The sequence below is a fragment of the Elaeis guineensis genome, chromosome 13 (genome assembly GCF_000442705.2).
Source record: "Elaeis guineensis isolate ETL-2024a chromosome 13, EG11, whole genome shotgun sequence".
Classification (NCBI taxonomy): Eukaryota; Viridiplantae; Streptophyta; class Magnoliopsida; order Arecales; family Arecaceae; genus Elaeis; species Elaeis guineensis.
In genome coordinates, this window is record NC_026005.2 from 14,375,468 (window position 1) to 14,398,575 (window position 23,108).

Genomic DNA, 23,108 nt, shown 5'->3' on the forward strand with positions numbered 1-23,108 from the left:
ATACCTAAATTCAGTCCTTTTCGGATAGGTTCTGTCCTCTCCTCGAAGGATATAGAAATTGCACATCTGTAGTACTAGATTCCGATCGAGTTTAGGCTAGAGGTCGCTGGTCCTAAAGAGTGCATAGCTCTTCCACCTCGAGATCGGATCGGCCTTTACGAAGAGTCTTGTAAGGCCGGGCTTAGATTGTCTTTTAATTTTTTAATTGTAAAGATGTTAAATACATATCAAATAACCCCATGCTATATTGCACTGAACTCATAACATTTAATCATAGCTTTTTTGACTCACCATCTTCTCTTCGGGCTCGAACAACTACCCACCTCTTCAGGACATGCTTCATATTAAAGGAGCATCCTAAGAAGGATAGATGGTGGTATGTCTTCCCTTAGAAGGGACGACAACTCTTCTGAGGTGCTCCTTTCTCGATTCACAATAGAAAAAAGTGGTATTTTTTTTTTATCTTGGCCGAGCAATCATGAGACATTAGCACATTATGGGATCACCCTCGATAATCAACATCTTTTTAAAAAAATTAATAATATTCTAAAAGAACTCTAAATTTAATTTTTTTTTTATGTGGTGCACGGACTCTATACAGAAAATATTTTTTAAAAAAATATTTAAGAAGAGTCTCACTCAAATATGGATTTATTTTGAATTTTATTTAAATCACTTTAACATAGATAGATAACTATTATTTTCTAAAAAAAATATAGATATTTTGGATGAATAATCTATATATATTTTTAATTTTCTGAAATTGAGTGAGCAGTAGAGTTTCCTAGGATGAATTGCTCGAGCCAGTGATCCTTATGGCCTTCCACTTGATGTCTTTTGGAATATTATTGCCATTTTATCTTTGACCACATGTGCTACATAAATGATAATATTTGACTAATATATTCTAAATATTCAAATAGAGAGTGAAATATTTTAGATTGTGTGATTCTTGTTAAATATTACTTTTGAGTAGTTGCACTTTCTTGCTGAAGTTTTGTTAGGGTTGCTACCAGGGTGAAACCAAACTTTATTAATGTCGTTTAAAAGTATATCGGTGTCTGTAAAATGATCAGCCATCTTTTGTTCTCTTTCGCATGCTTCCCATGGTTCCAAGATTTATATTGTAATCTGAGGCTCCTTGTCAAAAAGGAAGCTATGGTTAGAACCCCTACAATATAATGATTTGTCATACAAATCCAGATTCCAACAATATATAAATCTTATTATAACACCCTCTCCTAAATTTGTTTGTACTGATATTATATAATTAAAAATAAATCAATAATTATTATAGTAGATTTTTTTTTTTATCATTGTAACAAAAAATTGTAGTCATAATGACAAATATTGATTTTACTTGACCAAATGGCTATTGGTTGTGCAAGTAATATATTTATAGCAAACAAGAAAATATTTTCAATTGGTGCAAATGTTTCACATAACGATGCAGATGTCAACTAATAAGCGTTATTCTCGATATTATTAATATAATAGTAGAACAACATGTTAAAATGTATATAGATAAAATTGAAGAAAAATAAAAATATCCGAGAAGATATTGAGAAAAGAACACATAGATTCGCTTATTCTCATAGGTAAGGATGGAGTAAATATTCCTCCTTCATCAAAAGAATATAGTACAAGAATAAAATCATTTCTTAGCTAAAACTTTAATCCTAATATATGCATCCCACATCTTTTTCTAATGAGGCAAAAGAAGATGTATATCAAAATTGAGATGGGTCTTTTTTTTTTTTTGGATTATACCGCAGGGGCCACTCTTACGCATCCGAAAGAAGCCAATGGTGCATAAGGTTGGCTTGTTGGCCTAAGTCTTCCGCGGATGCCACAAACCTCACAAATAGTTTCCTTTTTTTTTTTTTTTTCAATCTCTCGTGCTTTTGAGTCAACAATATGAACTTTATAATATCTATTTAATAGTAAGTGGCCCATGGAAGGCTAAACTCAGTATAAACAGTTGACCGCCTTTAACGTAGCATTAGTCTTATCTAGACAACTTGGCATACACCTTTTCTATCCCGATCATACTCCAACATCTAATTTCCATACTAATTTTAGCATTTAGTTAGCCATTAAAAAAATATATATTTTTTTAAATTTTTAAAAAATAAAAATTAAAAAATAATATTTGATAACATTATAAAAAATAAAAAATAAAATAATTAAAATAATTACTTTATATACAAAACAAAAATTTTTTACTTCCCAAAACTTGCTTTTCTACTCTTTTTGCTTCTGCACATCTAAAATACTAAATCAAAAAATAAAGAGTCCGAATTCTTCTCTCTCGTTGAGCTCTTTCCCTCCTCTTTTTTCCTTCCTTTCTGAACTCTTCTTCCTCGTTAAGCTCTTCACCTGTCATCTCCAAATGTTACTTTTTACTTTATAGCAACGTAGTTATCAAACATATTTTTTATTTTTTTATTTTTATAAAATAATAAAAATTAAAAAAAATATTTTTTTTAAATTTAAAATTAAAAATAAAAAAATGTAACCAAATGTACCCAAAGATTAAGGATCTTCATTTACCATCATATGCTAGCTTCTTATTCATATCCATATTTATCCTTATATTTAACTTTCATAATGATCCCCTACGCATAGCCAGCCTAAGTTTTATATCTTTTTATATTTTATTTCTCAATTCCATATTTATTCTTATTTTATCATCCATCATTCTTTTTCGACCACCCCATTTTATACACCTCATTTTATCCATTTAACCTTCTCTCATCCATGCGTCCTCCTTTTTACCCTCGCTAATCTCCCTAGTCTCAACACGCCCATACCTCATCTCTATGACCATTCCCTGCTAGCCCCTCGGCCTCTCAGCCTCTCAGCCTCTCCAAGACTTTTCTCTCCCCCCTTGGGCCCATGGAGGCCCGACCCGGACTGGACCGGCAAAATTTAATTAAAACACAATGTTTATTCATTCATATTAGTCTAGTGTTAATATACATGCAATCCGAGTTCGAATATATTTTGATCACCCACTTACGGTTCAACAAGAAAACCCTTCTTCTCCTCTTCCTCCTCGACCCCGTTACCGTCCCCCGTCTTTTCCCTCTCCCTATCGCTATCTCTTTCTTCCCCTCCCCGCTGCCTCGCCGGATCCCTAACGCCGCTGTGGCCGCCGCGGCCGCCGCCTCTCTCTCCCCCCCGCTGCTCACGGAGGACCTCGATCGCCGGATCTGGTATCCCGCTGCCTCTTCGTCGTCATCGTCGTCCTTCTCCTTCTCCTATATCTCCCGCTCTCTCTCTTCCCTGCTGCGCACCGAAGGAGGACGCCCCCGCCGGATCTGGTAGGCCCCCCCCCTTCTCTCTCTTTCTTTCCCTCTCACGCACAAACACGCACAGATGCACGTACATATACGCTATCTTTCTCTATGTTGGTCCTCTTACGCCGGATTACGGCGGCCATTGCTGCCGCTCAAGATCACCGCTGCCCGCCCCTTTCTCGGCTTTGTTTCCGCCGACCATGGAATCATCTGGACCTCTGCCCTAGTTTTGATCGGGCCGGGCCGGGCCCCTCTTGCTGCACCCTACAGGCTTTGTATATGGACTCTGTTTTACCTCCAATTAAGTGCTCAAGTATCGTGGTGAGGTTCTGCTTCTTCTTCTTCTTCTTCTTCTTGTTCCCTTTTTTTTCGGTTGAGAGTGAGGTTCTGCTTCGGTTCCAGGGTTTTCAAGCTTATTCGGGCATCTGATGATCTGTGTCAGTAGGAATCCTTGCCAGTAGGAAACTACGAATGCCATCTTTTATGTTTCTTGATTGGTGTTCTTATATTCTTAGAATTTATGCTGTATGTGGAGCTCCACTCTAGGAGTCTCTGCTTTGTTGCTATATATTTCGTTCAAGAAAATAAATTTTTGCAGAGGCTCTGGTGACTATTAGAAAGCTGGTTCTTCCCCAATCCCTCCATGAGTTACAGTCTTCCGAATTTTTTTTTTCCTGTAAATACTTTTTTTAAACTGGAGGGTGGGTCTCGGTGCAATGATAAGGTTGCTCTTTTGTGACCTCGGTGCCTGGATTCGAAACATAGGAGCAGCCTCTCCGCATGCAGGGGCTGGGTGCGTCTGACCTTCCCCACACCCTGCAGTGGTTTTGAGCCGCGTGTACTGGGCCATCCTTTTACTTGCTCTTTTATCTACCCTGCATCAGAATCAATTCGTTTAGATGTGATTGATAGATTATCTTCTGATTTTATTCCTGCATGGTCAGAATCTCTAGCGGAAAATGAATGTCCAACAAGCTGCGGCACCTAGATCTTCTGCCAATGGCTTCGGCCGTAGGAGAGTTGATAGAGAGACGGGAGCCAGGATGGATAATAGGACGCACCCTGGAAAGCCATCTTCTGCTAATTTCGGCAATTCAGGTAAGATTATTCAAGTCTTGATGGTGGTGCTGCCTCTTCCTAGTTCTAACAGACTTCTCATTACAGGTTTAGCAAATGGAAGCAAAATAGGAGGTGTTGCAGGTCCTTCACATGATCGGCTGATATATGTCCTGACATATCTTGTTGGTCAGCGTGTGGAAGTCCTTGTGAAAAATGGGTCTATAATATCTGGAATTTTTCATTCAGCAAATGCTGACAAAGATTTCGGTATGCTTTTGTGCTTTTGTATATGCTTGTGTCTTATAGAAGGGTCTTGATTTAGATAGTAGTGTAGATGCTTTCTTTCTTGTTTTGCCTGCAAAGCAAATAGTCTTCTCCTTCTTGATGTCAGTACCTCCCTATGCTGTATTTGCTTTAAGTATTTGATTATTATGTGCAGGAGTTGTTTTGAAAATGGCTCAAGTGATTAAGGATGGTTCCGTCAAAGGACAGAAGCCGATTAATGATATTGTTAAAAGGCCTCAAACTATGATCATACCTTCTAGAGAACTTGTCCAAATTTTCGCAAAGGTTTTATTAGCTTCAAGTTTAAGCTGTTCTATTATTTCATGTTCTCTAAGAATTTTGATTATAATATATTGATCCCATTCTGAAGTCACTCTTTTTGCACAAATACACTGTGAACCATAACTTTAACATGAGTATTTTATATTTTACTTTTATTAGCAATTTCTTGTATAGTTATGTCATGTGCCTGACTTCTGGTAGTGCTTTTAGTAATCGTGCACCTAATGTTAATCAAATATCAGGAGGCATCCTTAAATAGCGATGAACTCATGAATGGGCACCCAAGGGAGAAGCGCAAGGATCTCTTGATAGATTCTGTTATTTCTCATTCTCAGCAAGTCGAAGTGGAGAGAGAGCTTGGGCGCTGGACACCTGATGAAGATGATCCAGCATGCCCTGAATTGGAGAATATATTTGACAGAACTTGGAATAGGTGGGGATTACTAACTTATTTAACATTAACGGAAGCATGCTAGAATTACCTTTTTAAGTAGGTCATGTTTAGCAAATTTTTAATTTTATTTTCTTTAAAGTTATGATGGCTTTTTTTTAAAAAAAAAAATATTATCCAATTTATACTTTTATTTTTCAAAAGAGTATCTCGTTAACCCAGTCATAAATATATTTTAACATTTTGGATTTCCATCAGATTATGTACCCCGTATCACTTCATTCTTTACATGCATTCTCAAGCATGACATTGGTGACTTTCCAGTGTTTAGTTTTTCTTAAATAAGGTATGCTTGCAATACATAGTTTCAGAATTGCATTTTCTCAAAAAACCAGAGTTTCCCCCCTCAAGTTAAGAACCTTTATCTGTCCACCGTCTATCTGAAATTGGATTACTTTGCTTGTTTTAAGCTTACCTGATATGCTATGCATTCTGAAGCATACAATGGCATCTTTTTTAACTTTATTATAATAAATTTGACCACGATGTTGCAAATGCTTACTACCCAGGAACTGGGATCAATTTGAAACAAATGAAACTTTGTTCGGAGTGAAGAGTACCTTTAATGAGGAACTTTACACAACAAAGCTTGAGAGAGGTCCTCAAATGCGAGAACTCGAAATTGAAGCTTCAAGAATAGCTAGAGAAATTGAGGGAGAGGAAACCCATGATCCTCATTTAGCTGAGGTTGCTTTTCCGTAATGCCTCATTAGTTGCTTTAACGGCCATGCTTCTTAGCATGTTGATTAACTTCTTTAAATTTATTCAACAGGAAAGAGGTACCAATTTCCATGAAAATTTTGATCTTGATGAGGAGAGCAGATATTCTGCAGTACAAAGGGAAGTTGATGATGGCAGATATGAAGAAAATGAAAGCTCTTTGTTGGACGCCGGCAATGCGGAAGCCTCTGGAGGCTCCTTTGGGTCTGTGGTTGGTAGGTCATATTCTGATGTTTTAAGCAAGAAAATTAATAGTGAAGCCAGCAAGAAAGTTAATAGTGAAGCCCAGGCATTGTCTACCTTCCCATCAGTGGTACGGCTTTGAGTATCTTCGCGCTCCATCTTTATTCCCTTTCTATTGAATGTTTGAAGAAATACATTGCTGTTTCCTTCTGATGATGTTAGTTATATGACCACTTCTAATTCATTGAGAAGTTAGTATGGGCTCCAAACTTTTTTAATTGCAAACCCATCCTGTGACAGGTTCAAATGGGTTTTTTATTGCAGTTTGGGTTTGCAGTTTTTGTTCCCAGATCATTCACTATATGTACATTCTGTGATTGTTGTTAGTATATATAAATGAATAACAATATTGCGACTCTACTTGTAGTTTTTATGGAGGTTAAAGTGTTAAACTATTCAGTTAAAGCTTGCAATCTTTTGCATTTAACACTGTCATCAGATTGTGTAGTATTCTGAAGCAACAATGATGTATTTATGGTCTGATTTATGATTTAACTTGATTAGAAACACTAGAGGTTGAAGAAAATATAATCTTATATAATTCTTAAATGGTTCTATATAGCACTTGACATGTAAACCAAAATCCAGGAAAATAACTGGCAAGAATTTTATTTGATTTTTCATTTGATAATGACTAGTAGATGAAATAAAATAATATTGTCTCACATGAGCAAAATCTTCTGCATTTTTGTAATGTGCAGGATGAGGATTCGCAAATACTTGCTGATAAGGATGGACATGTTTCTGGTTCCACTGACTATGCTAGTCAGCCAACATCCAACTCTCCTGCAGAGTCTTCATTCATGGATGATAATAACAGGTTTGCAGCCTAACTATTGTTATTGTGATTCAAAATTTCCTAATCTTGTTCCTTCAGCTTGGCAATCATATAATGACCTGCATGGTTCACCATGCCGTCCAATTCGGGACGTATGAAGCCATATCTAGGGTGGATGGCATGATTCTGCCCTACTGTGACTAGCGAGAGAGGGGGAGAGGGAAAAGAGAGAGGAAGGGAGGGATAGAGAGGGAGGTTGGGGAGGGTCGGAGGAAGGGCTCCACCTTTGGTTTCCCTATCTCGAATGAAATGGGCCCCGCCCCCGGCCCCCCCCCTGCCCCCACCCCCCGGCGGTTCTTTTTCTATTTTGACGTGTTTAAGTGAAGTCGTTCGAAATAGGGGACCAATGGTGGAGCCCTTCCTCCGGCCTTCCCCTCCCTCCCTCCCTCCCTCTCTCTCTCTCTCTCTCTCTCTCTCTCTTCCTCTATCTTCTTTTCCCTTTCCCCTCCCTCACCTTTGCTCTCTCTCTTTCTCCTTCTCCCCCTCCCTTACCATCTCTGCTGTATTGGTACGGACTCGGCACGAAATGGCCTTGTATTATACTGAACTGTGCTGCTGGGCAGTTGGTATCAGCATAGCATACCATGATGGGCTTTATCATGGATGGAAATTTTGCAACTTTTTATCACATTAATCCTTCAATTTTGTATTGTGTATGTCAGGTTGGACAAGAAGAAGACCAAAGATCAGGATGTGGAAAAGAGTTTGTTGAATGAGTGCATAGATAGAGTCGTGAGTAACTCTAAGTAACACAACTTTTTATCTCAAGATAAATGCATGAACTTCTTTCCCCCTTCACTTGCATCTGACTCATTTATTTTCCTTGTTCAGGCTTCTGAGCAGGCTCAAACATCAAAATCTGAGGGTCGGTAGAAGTCCTATATGTTTTTCTTTACATTTCTGCTTTTTTCTCATATGTGTATGTGCTATAATGTTATTATAATTGATTGTTATGGATGTTGTAGTTCAAAAATCTAAACAACAAGTATTCCTCACTTGAGCTTGCAGTTTTTTGTACATATATGACATTGCAAACAAAATAATTAAATATCTGTCGGAAGTTTAAAACATGCTAGTAAGAGTGACTTAAAGGTAGGTTGAGATTCATATCTTAACTTTATAGATAAATAGTTTATCTTGAACATAAACTTTATTATGGGTTTGTGTGCAGAACTCCTTTAAAACTGGTTTTTGGATGCTGAAGAAGTAGTTGTATGTAAGCATATTTATTTCTAGCTGGTTGGTAGTATTAAATGGTAAAACATGAGAGAAAGTTTATTCCAATCTTTTGGATGTTTTATTATATGTAAAGTTTGTTTCCAATGTTAGGATTGACGAACTCATATTAGAAAATGTGTTGCTTTATGTGAAGTTTATCAGGTCAACTATGGGCTTTGCACGTCTTGCTATTGTTCTGTGAATCCACCACTAAGTGTCGACTCCACTCTCCCTTAATCCGAAAATACCCCAACTAATGGAACTACAGCTTTCTCTCACATGCATCACCTGTGCTGGGTGCTAAGATATTGTGAATTATAATGGGCTTCATGTCAAATAAGGATTGAGGCATTAGCATTCATATGGAGATGAGAATTTCAATAATGTCAAAGAATTTTTTTTTCCTTAATGAATTACACATGCATATGCTTATGAAAAGTCAGAGATGGACCTACTAAGGGGTGATGGGCAGCTTTTCACATAGTCGATAGACAAGAAGACAATTAAAACCTTAAAGAAACTTTTGTGAGGAAGGATTGTGGAAAGCGTATGTGACCCTCTATTGGAATAAAAGGTACCGCATGATTTTAGATATTCTGAACAAGGAAGATACAGTTTGGTTCTTGCTATTATCTTGGTGTGTGTATTGAAATCATATGGTCTTTCAGCAACCAGATTTACTCAGCTTGTTAATTAAGTGTATAGTGATTCTAATGTAATCCCCCTGCCTTATCACCTAACATGTGAGGGGCAGGGTCAGCAACTTGTATCAGCATCTCTCTCTCTCTCTCTCTCTCTCTTGCTGTGTATAGATATATCTATAAGGACACACATATACATGCACAGATATTTAAAAATATGTATATTTGTATATGTATGTGTCATGATTTAGCTTGAAGAAGTTACCTATGACTGACTTTCTACAAAATATTGATTGCAAATTTCTCAGTTCGTATTGGTCAGTACTTTTTCTGCAGGATTGGTTATTATGCAATTGTACCTGTCTGTGCATTATGTTTTTACACTGTCCATGGTGATTTAGTGTTGCTTTAGTTTTGCTTTTGCAAGGATATCATCGTGGCTCCTCATATGCAAAATGTTGTGTGTTTTTGCAGATGTACACCCATCAGTGCATGTAAAAGGACTGCCTCCTGGTGCTACTACATATGATCCTTCATCTTCTGTTCCAGGAAATAAATGTCCAGCTGATGACTCTTCAGACTCTGCAATATCTGGCAAATTGTCTTCTGCTAGTGAAGCTGCAAATCCGTCTCTACGACCTGGTAGTTCTACATCATCCACTTCTGAATGTGTAGGTGCTGGCTCAGTTTCATGTGGTCCTGGTCTATCTCCAAGCTCTTCAGTAGGATCATTAACTTCAGAAAAGTCAACATTGAATCCTAATGCTAAGGTGGATCATTGACCATGATTAAAATTCAACTGTAATTTTTAACTACAAGCTGGTTCCTGACTTGATGATTGACAACCTTCTATTTTCTCTTTATTTTTCCTCTTAATGTTTTGTATAGTACTTTATTTTCCTTTTTGTTTTTGTGATCCAGGAGTTCAAGCTCAATCCTAATGCTAAAAGTTTTACACCATCGACTTCTTTAAGGCCGCACACACCAGTTGATGGGTCGTTTTATTATGCCAGTAATATGCCAGCTGTTCCTCATATGCATGGTATACCTGTGGGCGTAGGGGTGAGTTTTTAGAGACAACCTTTCCATTTGAACCCTTTTTTTTACCAAAAATAAAGTTTTAGTGTATAACATCATTAACTTCATCTTTGTGCAATCTATTTTAACCCTTTCATGTGTAAAAAAATCTCATTGCTGCCAAATTATTGTTTATCTGAAGCCTAGATTAGCAATTTTCTAACTGAAGCTGTGTTAAGTGGGAAAATATTGGACTGGTATTTTTTCAAACATTTTGTAAAAATGAAATACATAAAGAAATAACAGCAACAACATTATTAAGAATAATAATGACAACTAGAGATTAGCATTTACGGCAGCATACTTGATATTCAATAATAAAAATCGTTATATTATAAATGACTTGAAATTATTAGTTTATTATGTATGCCTGCATCTGGCTTGCCAAAATCCACTTGTAGGATGCAACCCAACCATCTACCTGATGCTGCAATTCTGTCGAGGCCTACATAAGAGTGGACAGTATATGTGGCTGCATAATGCTAAGGGGCCCCATGGCCCATAAATGGGCCAAATCACATATACATATACATGCATATATACGTGCATACATATGTATATATACATATACGTACATAAACACGTGTATATGCATACATGTGTATATACATACGTACACATGTATATTGCATACATACATGTGTATATGTGTATATATACATGTGTGTGTATATATATGTATGTATGTATGTGTGCATATGGAATGCAATGTGGTCAGGGGACTGCGTCTACTTATGCATCCGCATACACTGTTTTTTATAATGTTGTTGATTGGTATGAAGATGATGCTCAACTGATGCTGATTTGGCGCTCAACAGGATGGGTGCTGATAGGTTAATTCGCACCCTAACTATTGTTGCTGTGAGATACTAATTTTCCAAAATAAACATTGGACGTCAGTGTACTTCTGGCAGAGTTTCATGGGGAATTTTATTTTGCTTCTTGCATCCCCTCCAATTAGAAGTTCAGAACAGTTATTGCTATTTATAGTTTTTTTAGTCTTTTATTGCTGTGTCATATTTGTCTCTGGTTGCAGCTTGAATTGCAGTTTTAAATTTCTATCACATCGATATCCCTTATTAACATGGAACAATTGTTGTAGATTGGACCATCATTTGGTGCACAGCAGCCTGTTGTTTACAATCCACAGGCTGCACCAATGCAATCTCCTCAGGCATACATCCATCCAAATGGCCCTTTGGTATGCGATCTGCATATCTCTAAATTTGTGTAATATGGCTAGAAATTGTGCATCAGGGTAGCACCTTTGTGATTTTGATTTACTTGCTTGGTATGTATGACCAGTGATACTATGACCAGTGATACTGATATTATCACTATCATCTTTTGCAGTATGGACAGCAGATGATTCTTGGGCAGCCTCGGCCAGTTTATTACATGCCAACTTATCCACCTGTGAGCTATCTGTGTCTTTTCCCCTCTTATTCTTACTGCTATTTGGTGTTTCATTCTAGCAAATTATTTCTATAGTAAATCACTTTGTTTTGTAATGCATGTAATACCAATTTTCTTTTTGCAAAATTTCAGTCTGGAAATAAATTAACATTAATATTTGATAATTAGGAACTTTAGATGTTGTCATTTGGCGAGTTCTTCATAGTTTCCTAGTTAAGCTTTATGTTTGTATCTTTCCATGTGGAAAAAGAAAAGTTACTCCTTTTTCCCCCTTTTCTGGGTGAGTAATGTTAAAACTGCTTGCCTTATAGAATTTCAAAATTCATACAGCTGGTTATGTATTTATGTATTCAATTTTAAAGTATTATAAAAGGAAATCCTTATACAAAGCAATTTTGAGGCATGCTTTTCTAGAATTGTTATTTTAATGTGACCTATATGATGTGGGTGAGGATGTAGCTAAAGACTATCATCCACAAACTTGCCAAGCCAAACTGACTTGGTAAGATTTCAACTCAATACCGGACATGATGTACATAAAATGCAATCCCAGTATTGTTTTGGGATAAGGTGAAACTTGGCTCAGATTTTTCCACTAAATTGGGTTTGGGTCAATGTGTTTAGGACTGTCAGTCGGCTGGGCTTGCCCTAGCAGCCCAAAGACATAACCTGGAAAAATCAGGCTAATGGCATCAGGCTAGATTTTTAACTGGGAGCCCAACTTTTAGGAAACTTGATTAATTTCAGAATGGGCCTGAGCTGGGATTTTGGTAGAAAATGAATAATTTCCCAGTTTAAGATTTGCTTGGCGCAAGAAAATGCCGAGTCAAGTTTAGCTCGGACATGGTACCCCCAGGCTTGTTTTCGGGTAGGTCACACTTAGGCCTGTGTTTTAAACCCTAGACTGGTTTTGGTTCTAGCTCTGACCTAGCCAATTGACAGCTCTAGATATATTAGCCCATTGTTGTTGTGCCCACTGCTTGGTATCACTCACAAATAAGGAAACGTGGTCGCAACGAGCTGTTTACTATTTTGCACATGCACACACACACACACACACACATGCACGCACGCACACACACACACAGAGAAGTTGCTGCTACTGCTCACTACTATTTTTGGTTGTTGTTTTACCACTTTTTGGTGCTACGGGCCACCTCTGCCAATCTACGCTGCCGTCCCCCCTCCCTTTTTAATCAGCAGCCTCTGTGGATACCGGCTGTCATGTGTTGCAAATCCTAGAGAGCAAGTGGAGGATGACAGCAATGTCCCTGCTCCCTTGAAAATGCAACTAGTATTGGCATGTTTGATGTGAATAGTTTGTTAAAGAGGTGGGAATATTAGATGGAAGGTTGTAATCCCATCAAGCATGATCATTAGGAGCTGGTTTGATAATAAACATCTTTTAATTTACAAACTTTGGTTTATGATTTCTAAGGGAGTGAATGTAAAGAGGAATATTTACATAAAAAGGGTATCTATATTAGAGTGGATGAGTGGAAGGAAACGAGCCACTTATTCCCTTCTGCGATTTCTGTCCTCTTGTTCGGAGTGAGGAGATCGGCTGCCCTGGGTTCTCTCTCTACTTAATTAACCCAGTAGGAATAATATTACTAAAATGGTAAAATATCCAAATTAGCAATGGCCTTTTCATGGTGGGTTCCTATAACCAGTGAAAAATTCGACCTTTTAGACCCTGATCACTCCAACAAGGAAGAAAAATGCTGGGGAGTCCTGCTACAATGCCTTTCACATTATATATGGTAAGATGATATATGATATGGTAAACATATTCCCATATGTTATTTACGAACATTTCATTGTTTCATGGGGGAAAAAGCGAGAAACATTGGAGTGAATTTTAGTGCTATTAACGGATTACTTGTCATATTCCATTGTGAACAACCTGTCAATATTGGCATTTTATTTAGGACCAGCCAATAGAAATGACTGCATATTAGTTTCATTGTTGTTTGCTTATAATATTCAATGTTATTCATATATTTCATATAATTATATTGTTTTTTGTTTTGGATTTGTTTTTTCCAATTCTTGCTGAAGTACTTCTTCCCGCATCTGTTCCCCCCTACCAGGGACTATGCTTACATGTTTGCATTTGCAGTTTATTACATACAATTAGCCTTTCATTACAATGTTATATATTTTCACATTATTAATTTATTACCAAGTATTGAAATTCAAGATTCATTGAGAACTCGGCCAAATATTTGAGTCAACCAAACTCAGCTGAATTTCAAGTTGAGTTTTTGAGTTTGTGAACTATGCTAAAGACTGCTAGAAATATATACTGTAGCTAAGAATTGATAATAATGTTATATAGTTTTAATTTCTTATGGAATTTTTCAGGTCTTACATAAAATATTAGTTTTAAAGGATTGGATTATCACTTCTCTGTAAATTGATGTACTAAAAAAGACATTGTGTCCTACTAAATCTTGATCATTTGTTTATTTATTATATACTTAGTATTAACAATTAAACTAAACATGAACATCCAACTCACCAAGAAATGCACACTAACATATTCCTTTTCGAGCTCTTTATGCCTAAGAAATATTACAATTGGTGCTTAAATTTCAACATGCATTATGGTTTCTATTGGACTTCTGTAGGCCTTGCAAGTAAGGAGTATTTTTAAGTTTCTGGACTTAATCAGGTCAACTTTAATCAAATAATGCTTGACTTTTCCATTTGTCTCGTAACTAATTGATAACTAATTGACGATCTGTACATTATTAGAAAAAAGCTGGTTATGTTAAAACTAGTTTTTTGAGCTTTGAATTTCGTTACTCTTATAGTGTCAATCTTCAGTGCTCCAATGACTTGTAAGTCAATTTAGTTATAGGTGAATTTGATGTTTAAATTTTATTTTAGCTTTGCCATACCTGACTATGCTTTACCAGACACTTAAAATGGCTCAGTGACTTCAGTCAGTTCTTGAGAAAATTAGCGGAAATCCTAAAAGCATTGCAAAAACCATATGTGACCAAAGCAGGCCAAGTGACTGATTGGTCCTATAGCCATATTGGTGGTTGGTATTGTGTCGGAACAGGCCAGAACTTTTAAAACAGGCGAAAACAAGCTTTTCTATATAGAGTGATTAGTCTGGTTTAGTCATTGCAAAACTTGCAATGTTTTGTTCAAAATTTTTAATTTTAGTCAAAGCACTAGACTGCAGTTAAATCATCTTCAACATTGCCACCTAGGTAATATCCTCATTGTTATTGAGGAACAAATGATATGATAAAACACATTTCTGTTAGTGTCTTAGAACTGCCAAATTATGTCATTGCAAGGTTGGTGATTGCAGATGTTTCTGGCAAGGAACGTTGGTAGGGAAAGATCTGCAAAATGATTCTCTATAAAGTGCAGCACCTCACAATTTTTTATGTGAAAAAAATCTATTACTTAATGATCTAGTTGTCTAGAACTATATCTCTGTCCTTTAAACTTTTGAACTTTATTATATACATACATATAAATTCATTCTAAGTATCTATTTGTAGATGGGCAATGTTAGCTTGAAATTAAAGCACATCATCGAGACATGATGTGAGCTTCTCATTGGTTGAGGAGAATAAATTAACAAGCCAATAGGGATCCTTCATTTTGTGTAATCATTTCTTTTAGCCTGAAAACTTGTTTTGCGATGAGATTGACAAGTCTTTATATCTAGACTTAATTTGAATAGTTATTTTTGGTGCTAAGTCTAGCCATATTTTCTTTTGGGGCTGTAAGCTTACACCTAGGAGTGTATTTCGATTTTGTAATATATGATTTCAGGGTGTCTCAATGTGATGCATTTCAGAGGTCCATTTGAGTGAAGTTATCTAGTTAGGAGGAGGTGCAACAAAGAGTTGAATATACATGTTTATTAAGTTCATTTTGATTGGTTAGGATTATTCTTTTTTAGGGCTTTGTCAAGGTTTCTCATGGTTTCAAGTTTTCTTGAGGGTTTTATGTAGAGGGTAAGGCCACTTTCACAAGAGATGAATTATATTAAATTGAATTTCAGTTTATTTTTTGATTATCTTCTTTTTCTCCTGTATGGGAGCGCTGCTGCTAGATCTAGTCCTTTTTTTTTTTTTTGGGCTTGTAGACTCATACTGGTGATGTATTTTGCTGATTCAATCTTATTCATATGATCATGCCCTTTTCTTTTTTGAAGATCTGAATAAGAATATATTTAGTCTCATTTATCTTTTTGATCATGAAGATGGTCTACATCAATTTGGTATCATAGTGGCAAGGCTATGGTTTGACACATGGATTAGCCAAACTATTCAAATGTCGATGAGTTTCAGACATGAAGTGTGGTGTCAACATTATGAGCGATGTAGGACCAATTAGGGATGTCCTATAGTGCATTGACCTTGGAAAAGGATTAAATCAGGGTTATATTCTTTGGTTTGCTGAACCTGCATATGAGAACCTTGGTGGTCAATGTTTGATATTGAGGGCAAACAAGATGTCAAATAAATCTGACCTAGGGTTTTTCAGATGGGAGAATAGTGTTCGAAGGGCTTAAGACTAAACAACAGTCCATAATTGATCTATAACTGATTCTGTAAATAGTGTCCAGGGTACGATATCGTAAGCAGAGATCAAGACATCAGGAAGAGAGGGAAACTAGGAGGTCCAAACATAGCCAAAAGATTTTGTTTGACCTGATCAAACTAGACATGGTTGTTGAAGGTTCTATGATCTATCGTTTGTATATATTCTGGGAAAAACCCCACTTGGTGAAGATCAACAAATTTTTAATCTAGCAATCTAAGGTCTATTGGTTAAAAGTCAATATCTGTTCCCATGGAGGATAGTTGATTATAGCTAGAAAGATCATTAGGAATCTAGTCTAAATGCTTGATGAAATACTTACATCTAAAGTTAACAGCTGCTAAGTGGTGTCAAGATTGCCAGTCTGTCACTTTTTTGCAATATTTTCAAGTTAATGAGCTCGTTTATGTTTGTTCTAAAATTATGAGCGACTTGGCAATCCATCAGTGTTACTTGGAATTCCTAAGTTTGCATGACCAGTGTTTGGTAATGGTCAATTAGCACACTTAATCCCTTCTGCACATGTTCAGGAAGTTTCTAGGTTGGTACTATTATAAGATTGTGTCTGTGATCCAAGGATGGAGGCATAAAACTTGAATAATTCAAGATGTCTTTGTTATAAAACTATGTGATAGTATGAGCATGGTTTTAGACATTGAACTTATGTTATTTGATTATTTCTAGATCTAATAATAGCCATTATCTTTCAAGAACTGTATCTTGAGATCCTAAAGTTTGCTTTAGCTTTACCATCATAATTTTGGATCCGATAGCGGCCATAACTAATGTAGGTTGAGTTTGATCATGCTACGAGACAAGAAAGAAACAACTTATATGTTCTGTTGCATGATGCAATACAAATGCAATTGATTAACTAGACCAATCGTGATTGTTAAATTGTGAGACTAATGTAATGCAAAAGAAGATCATTAACAAGTGCAATTGCAAATAGGTAAAAACCAAGATGCAATGCTGCTTATAAACTAATGAGCAAGATAACAAAATTATGTGGTGGCTGAGATCATTTTTCTCTTCACTCTTTAACTGGAGTAACATACATTGTTCTTTTTGTTTAATCTCTTGTGAATTTTGAAGAGAATGCTTGGCTGAGGACCTGAAGCCATTTGCATGCAGCCAATCATAATGTTTGCTTTGAGAAGGAATGCAATAGAGAGCTTAAATGAATATAACTCTGCTTGCAATCATGTATTTATGCAATCATTAAATATATTATCGCCTTTGGTTATGTCTGCAAGATTTTTTTGCTCGATGTCCTTTGAAATAAGCTTCCATGTTTGGTTGTCCATTGCCTTTTGACCGTATAATATTACGGTTCTTTTGTACTTCGGCTTAAGAACTCAGATCATTGCACTCCCAAGCGCCTACTTCAGCTATTTTTTCATGATCTTAATTCTGACATATGAAAGAAAATTGATGTTTATTGAAAAAAAATCATGTATATTTATGCTGTTACAATGTCGTGATTATAACTTCATCATTGCTCCTCTTTGTCGTTTGATTTTTTTTTTTTTAGTTATTCATCTCATGTTGGGCTTGGCTTACCATCTTAATGTTACAGGAAATGCCATACAAAGGGAGAAATTTCTAGTACAGCCGTTGGCTCATCCTCCAGTGGTGTTTCCGTGGACGTCCGCCAAAGAGTTGCCAACCTGGAGCCTACAATTGGGTTGAATCACCACTGTTCTTATGGCACATGGATGAAGATTTTGTGCCTCATAGGATTCAATAACTTCTGCAGTTGCCGGGACAGGTGCATGCCATTAGGAACGTTATGAAATTGTAAATTGTTACATTCCCACTCATCTTTCAATGACATTGAAGGAAACTCGAGAACTAAAGCGGGAGACTGTGTTAATCTTCTGTAATATTATTATTTGTTATTTCTGTTGATTCAGTTATGAAGTTGAATCAAATCCACCATAACATGGTATTTATCTAGTGATAAACACAGCGTGCATTGCTGTTACGTGGCTCAACTGTGCGAGGTCTTGAGATATACTTGCGTGGTTCATTATAAAAGTAAACAAATATGGAGAAATTGCATGGTGCTTGAAGGAGTTTACCGGATGAAAGGGAACATGAAATCATTGATCCGAAATGAAATTTGTACCTTAAAAGCCTGACCCACTTTTCAGGTGGATAGAGTGCTGTTAAAGGTAATCAACATTTTTGAGTTGAGAATTGGGAAAGGAGGAAGCCCGGTTGAAATTGGATGAGGGTAAGATTCGAACTCAGGTACTGCTATCAGCACACCCTACGAGCTGATCTAGTTGGCACCCTCTTGGCTTGGTGACAATGTTGCGGTCACATTTTCAAATGGTCAATGTGATGTGACGGGATTCAGTAGATTGTAGCATTTTTACAACAGAGTTGTGTGAGAAATCACGAGGAATCACGAGTTTTTTGTCAGTAAGATTGCATGGAGGAGTTTGAACTGGTTCAGGATTTGCTGGCTACTCTTTCATCTAAATAGAGCTGCTATGTACCAAAAAAAAAAAAAAAAAAAAAGAGCTGCTAACATGTTTAGCGTCTAAATCACTAGCAAGTCATTATGCATATATTTTTCTAAAATTTTAGCCATACATAATGATCAAAAGATCTAGTCACATGCTTCTTGACTGGACTTCAACATGACAAGATTTCTCTCCGCAGCGGGGGAGAGAGCTTAATAGTAGGATCATATTGCTGCTTGGTAGACTGCCCACGAAGAATCCCTTGGTTATGCGAGTTCCGGGTCACTTGTGCGCTCCTGGTCCAGGATGGTATGGTGGCGGCGTCTCCAGGTCGATTGACACTCCTGGTGGTGGCGGTGAAATGTAATTGTAAGCAGGGGATGGTTGATATTGCGGTGGTGGAGGCTTGTTGCTAGGCTTATGTGGTGGCACCGGGGTCTTATATGCAGCTGGTGGCTTGTATTCAGGCGGGGGCATATGCTTGGGTGGTGGTCGAGGTTTATACACTGGTAGCGTTGGTGGCTTGTATTTTGGAAGTGGGGGTGGTGGAGGCTTGTATGGTATTGGGGACAGAAGTTTATATTTGGGTGGTGACGGTGGAAGTGATGTTTCGTATAGCTTTGGTAGTGGTGATGGGAGCTTGTATGGCTTTGGTAGTAGAGGTTTACTTTTTGGTGGTGGCACCAATGGTGGCTTATATGGCTCCGGTGGTGGTGATGTAGGCTTGCTTGGCTTCGGTGGCGAAGGTTTATAATTCGGTGGTGGTGGCTTGTATATTGGAGGTGGTGGAGATTTGCATGGCTTTGGTGGAGAACTTTTATATTTTGGAGGTGGTAGCAATGGTGGAGGCTTGTATGGCTTCGGAGGCAAAGGTTTATATTTTGGTAATGGCGGATTATATGTTGGTGGTGTAGTAGATGGAGGCTTGCGCGTCTTCGGAGGCGAAGGTATATATTTGGGTGGTGGTGATTTTAATATTTGTGGTGGCGCTAGTGGAGGCTTGCATGGCTTCGGAGGCGAAGGTACATATTTTGGTGGTGGTGACTTATATATTAGTGGTGGCGCTGGTGGAGCCTTGCGTGGCTTCGGAGGCGAAGGCACATATTTCGGTGGAGGTGGCGCTAGTGGAGGCTTGCATGGCTTTGGAGGCGAAGGCATATATTTCGGTGGAGGTGGCGCTAGTGGAGGCTTGCATGGCTTCGGAGGCGAAGGCATATATTTCGGTGGAGGCGGCGATGGACACATGTAAGGTGGTGGTGACGGTGGTGGAGGCTTGCATGGCTTTGGCGGCGGCGATGGACACTTGTAAGGTGGTGGTGACGGTGGTGGAGGCTTATATATAGGTGGCTCGTTCTTTAGTGGTGGTGGTGGAAACGTATACTTGTATGGTGGTGTTTTTGGAGGCTCTGGTGGACTATAAGCATAAGGTCGCGGTCGTGATGATCTATGGTGGTAGGGCGGCCAGAAGGATAAATGCCATGGAGGAAAATGGTGGCCTGAGTTCCCCAGGGAAGGCAAGGGAAGGAGGAACAGAGAGATTACAACAAGAAGTGAACCCAAGCGACCCATGCTTGCGGTGTGAGTGGAACCTAGACGCCCTCTTGGGCGCCCTTTATAGTGTGAGCACAAAGGTCACGTGAGAAAAAGTAAAGCGGCCTTTAAAGTGGTCCACCTTCTTGTGACATGGTGCCCTTAAAGAAGGGCCCATAGGCGTCCTTTATAGTCCGACGACAAAGATCTCGTGAGAAAGAGTCCAGTGGCCTTTAAAGTGGTCCACTTTCTTGTGACACGGTGCCCTTAAAAGAGGCCCCACTATAGGTCTTTGGACTTGCAGGTTGAGGAGCCCAAAACGGAACTTTACAAAGTACAGCAAGGAAACGATTACTCGTGTAGATGGGCATTGAGGAACGCGTGTGGGAGAGGAATTACTCCCCTTATGAATTGAATGGGGAATAGTGAGAGCGTGGAATACTATATAAGAATTGCATTGGAGGAGGATGGGTCTTTCTTTAGAGGGTGGTGGCTTTTGCCATTGAAACACTCATAAAAAGATAGATAGAACAGGTGAAACACTTTAATGGGGTTCCCCTCACTAGCGTGGACTATGATTCTGTTCCCTGCTGGCTTTCTACAATCCATGTCGTTTATGGCCGCAATTGAATTAGAGCTTTTGATAGGAATGGAGTTAGTTTGTGTTGGTACTTGGTACGCATAGGGGCTGGTTGGGGTGGCAAAAGTTTTGGTGAGCTTGCGCGCAGAACTCTCATCCCATTTGGATTCAGGTTTTAAGTCCCATTTCGAGCAAAGTATAGAGGCCTGTTTCTAGCCCAATGTCAAGAAAAAAGTACCGTAATTGAATTATAAAAATATAATTGTAACAATCAAAATAGTTTTAGCAAAATTAATTCAACATAATTTTCTTCCAGGGTGATGAGTGTACCAATCTGGTTCGCAGCTTAATAAATGTCGTGGGTCACCATTCCTGTTTTGTTCTCACCGTGATTTGATGTGGGCCATGTAGCACTTGTAAATTTTCTTGCAGCGGTTCCTTCTAAACTTTCTTCAACTCCATTTTTGCAGAGTTTAATATGCTTGGCACAATCCAAGCTCTGCTGGGCTTTGAAACTGGGTTTCCACTCTAAGTCTATCTAAAATATGCAGTACACTTTGAGACTAATATGGTAACTTCATGCTAACGTTTTAGTGCATCATTAAGCATCTGACATCGTGTGTAAATCTCAAAGTCCATCATGTAGTGCAGATGAGCTTGTATTTTAAACTCAATTTTTACTTCACAGCGGACCTAAATTGCACCAAGCGAATAGACAATCTAGTAAGATTTTCGTTCAATCTGATTAGAAATTGCTTTCAGCTCCAACTGTAGGATCTTTCTACACTGAGACTTTAGAGATCCTACAGTTGATAGAGTTATCAGTCTTTTTTGTTGGAGTACTTGTACCTGGGCGAGGTGCTGTGAACTGGCTTCACATCTACTTCGAGGATAATCAGGAATATTTTTTATTTCCTAATTTTTTTGGATATATCCATGCTATAATGGTGTGAAGACCCCCTCCCCACCCCCGGGAAAAGAAAAAAGAAGAAGAAGAAGAAGAAGAAAAGAAAACTCTTTGGCCCTATCAAACCCAATAAACCACCCCTCATGGGTGAGCTGAAATAATATAGCATCTCATTTAATCCTAGCTCGATTCTTTATGCACTATTAATCAATGCGGCACAAAGTCTAGGAACGGAACTGGAACCTCCTACTCATTCTACCAAAAGAGAGAAGAAAAAATAAGTTAAAAAAAAAAAAAAATCACTGCAGAAGACCAAACTCAAATAAGAAAAAAAGGGGCGAGAGCAAGCATTCATGATGTAACATTATGGAAAGATTCTATAGAAGACAAGATTACAAGCATCCACTACTACAATTAATTCCTGCAAGTACTTTTAAGATTTATTATGTATGACGAGCTCAAGAAAGTTGGACTTCGATGGAAAACATTAAGTAACTATGCTTGAGTCTAGTCCGGTGCTAGAAGCGATCATACTGCGTCAGATTGTTAAAAATGGTGTTGAACTGTATCCAATTGAATCACGTTGATCCATGCAAAACCGCACCAATTCTGGTTCTTCCAAGAAAATTGCACTAATTTTAGCTGAACAGCCAAGTATACTGCACTTTGCCGATGAGCTAGGCTGAACCAAGTTCTCCATGTCGCACCCTGGTAAAAGTGCAAAACCTTCCCTTGGATGAGAAGGGATATTGGCCGCCGGGGGATTTAGCAAATCATACTCGAGCTTGTGCTCCAAATGCAGTGATCTGATGCAAAACCATTCCAATCAATAGATTTGGAGAAGTTGGTTATGGTCACAATCATGCATTAGTAAGTAGAATAAACTGCACTATTGAAGTAGCTAAAAAAAAAAAAAAAAAAAAAAGGGAAACTTGTTTCCAATTTCATATGATTGGCTACTGACTAGATTACATCTAAAGAATGTTTGTTTGGGGAGAATTGGATTCTAGCATAGAAATGAGTAGCTTGGATAGGAGATTGTATTTTTATTTCGATTCTAGAAGAGAATAAGAATATGCTCCAATCCATCAAGATTCAATCCCTATCTTTCCCTAATATTCAAATTCCAACCCAATTCCGACTCCGAATCCATATAGGAAACCAAAATGTCAAGGGATATGACCATTTCAAATTCCATTTCGATCTATTTTGATTCTAATTTCAGTCGCAAATCAAACACATAGATTGGATAGATAGTATTTGGGTCCAAGATGAATAATAATTAGGATTATGTCGCTGTTTTCCCTGGCTACACTTGTGCCACCCATCCCCATAAATGATGGATGAGCAATTAAGGACAAATAAGAATATTAGACACGTTGCTTAACATAAATGGGATCTCGGTTCTGGTATAGTTGTTTAGTAAAACAGGGTTGAGAAACTTAAATGTACAGTAGGAGACAAAAACTGAGGACTACTGATCACCATTTACTAATGGAACTGCACG

At 37.9% G+C, this 23,108-nt stretch overlaps 2 protein-coding genes across 2 annotated transcripts; one reads left to right on the forward strand and one right to left on the reverse strand.

Moving 5' to 3' along the window:
• Positions 1–3,076: 3,076 nt before the first annotated feature.
• Positions 3,077–18,029, forward strand: LOC105056462 (polyadenylate-binding protein-interacting protein 3). Its single transcript, XM_010938669.4, has 15 exons — positions 3,077–3,326; positions 4,247–4,400; positions 4,467–4,628; positions 4,801–4,931; positions 5,171–5,361; positions 5,889–6,066; positions 6,152–6,412; positions 7,044–7,162; positions 7,843–7,912; positions 8,012–8,045; positions 9,514–9,809; positions 9,961–10,101; positions 11,219–11,317; positions 11,470–11,532; positions 17,690–18,029. Exons 2-15 carry the CDS (start codon positions 4,262–4,264, stop codon positions 17,717–17,719), a joined length of 1,914 nt encoding a protein of 637 aa, XP_010936971.1. The 5' UTR covers positions 3,077–3,326; positions 4,247–4,261; the 3' UTR covers positions 17,720–18,029.
• A 624-nt stretch (positions 18,030–18,653) lies between these two features.
• Positions 18,654–20,177, reverse strand: LOC105056463 (uncharacterized). Its single transcript, XM_010938671.3, has one exon. The coding sequence runs from the start codon at positions 20,151–20,153 to the stop codon at positions 18,867–18,869; it is 1,287 nt and encodes a 428-aa protein (XP_010936973.1). The 5' UTR covers positions 20,154–20,177; the 3' UTR covers positions 18,654–18,866.
• Positions 20,178–23,108: the final 2,931 nt, after the last annotated feature.

Coding starts and splice junctions, on each gene's coding strand:
- LOC105056462 (XM_010938669.4), top strand. CDS start 4,262: ATGAATGTCCAACAAGCTGCGGCACCTAGATCTTCTGCCAATGGCTTC. Junction 6,067..6,151: donor ATGATCCTCATTTAGCTGAG/GTTGCTTTTCCG, acceptor TTTATTCAACAG/GAAAGAGGTACCAATTTCCA. Junction 8,046..9,513: donor TCAAACATCAAAATCTGAGG/GTCGGTAGAAGT, acceptor GTGTTTTTGCAG/ATGTACACCCATCAGTGCAT.
- LOC105056463 (XM_010938671.3), bottom strand. CDS start 20,153: ATGGGTCGCTTGGGTTCACTTCTTGTTGTAATCTCTCTGTTCCTCCTT.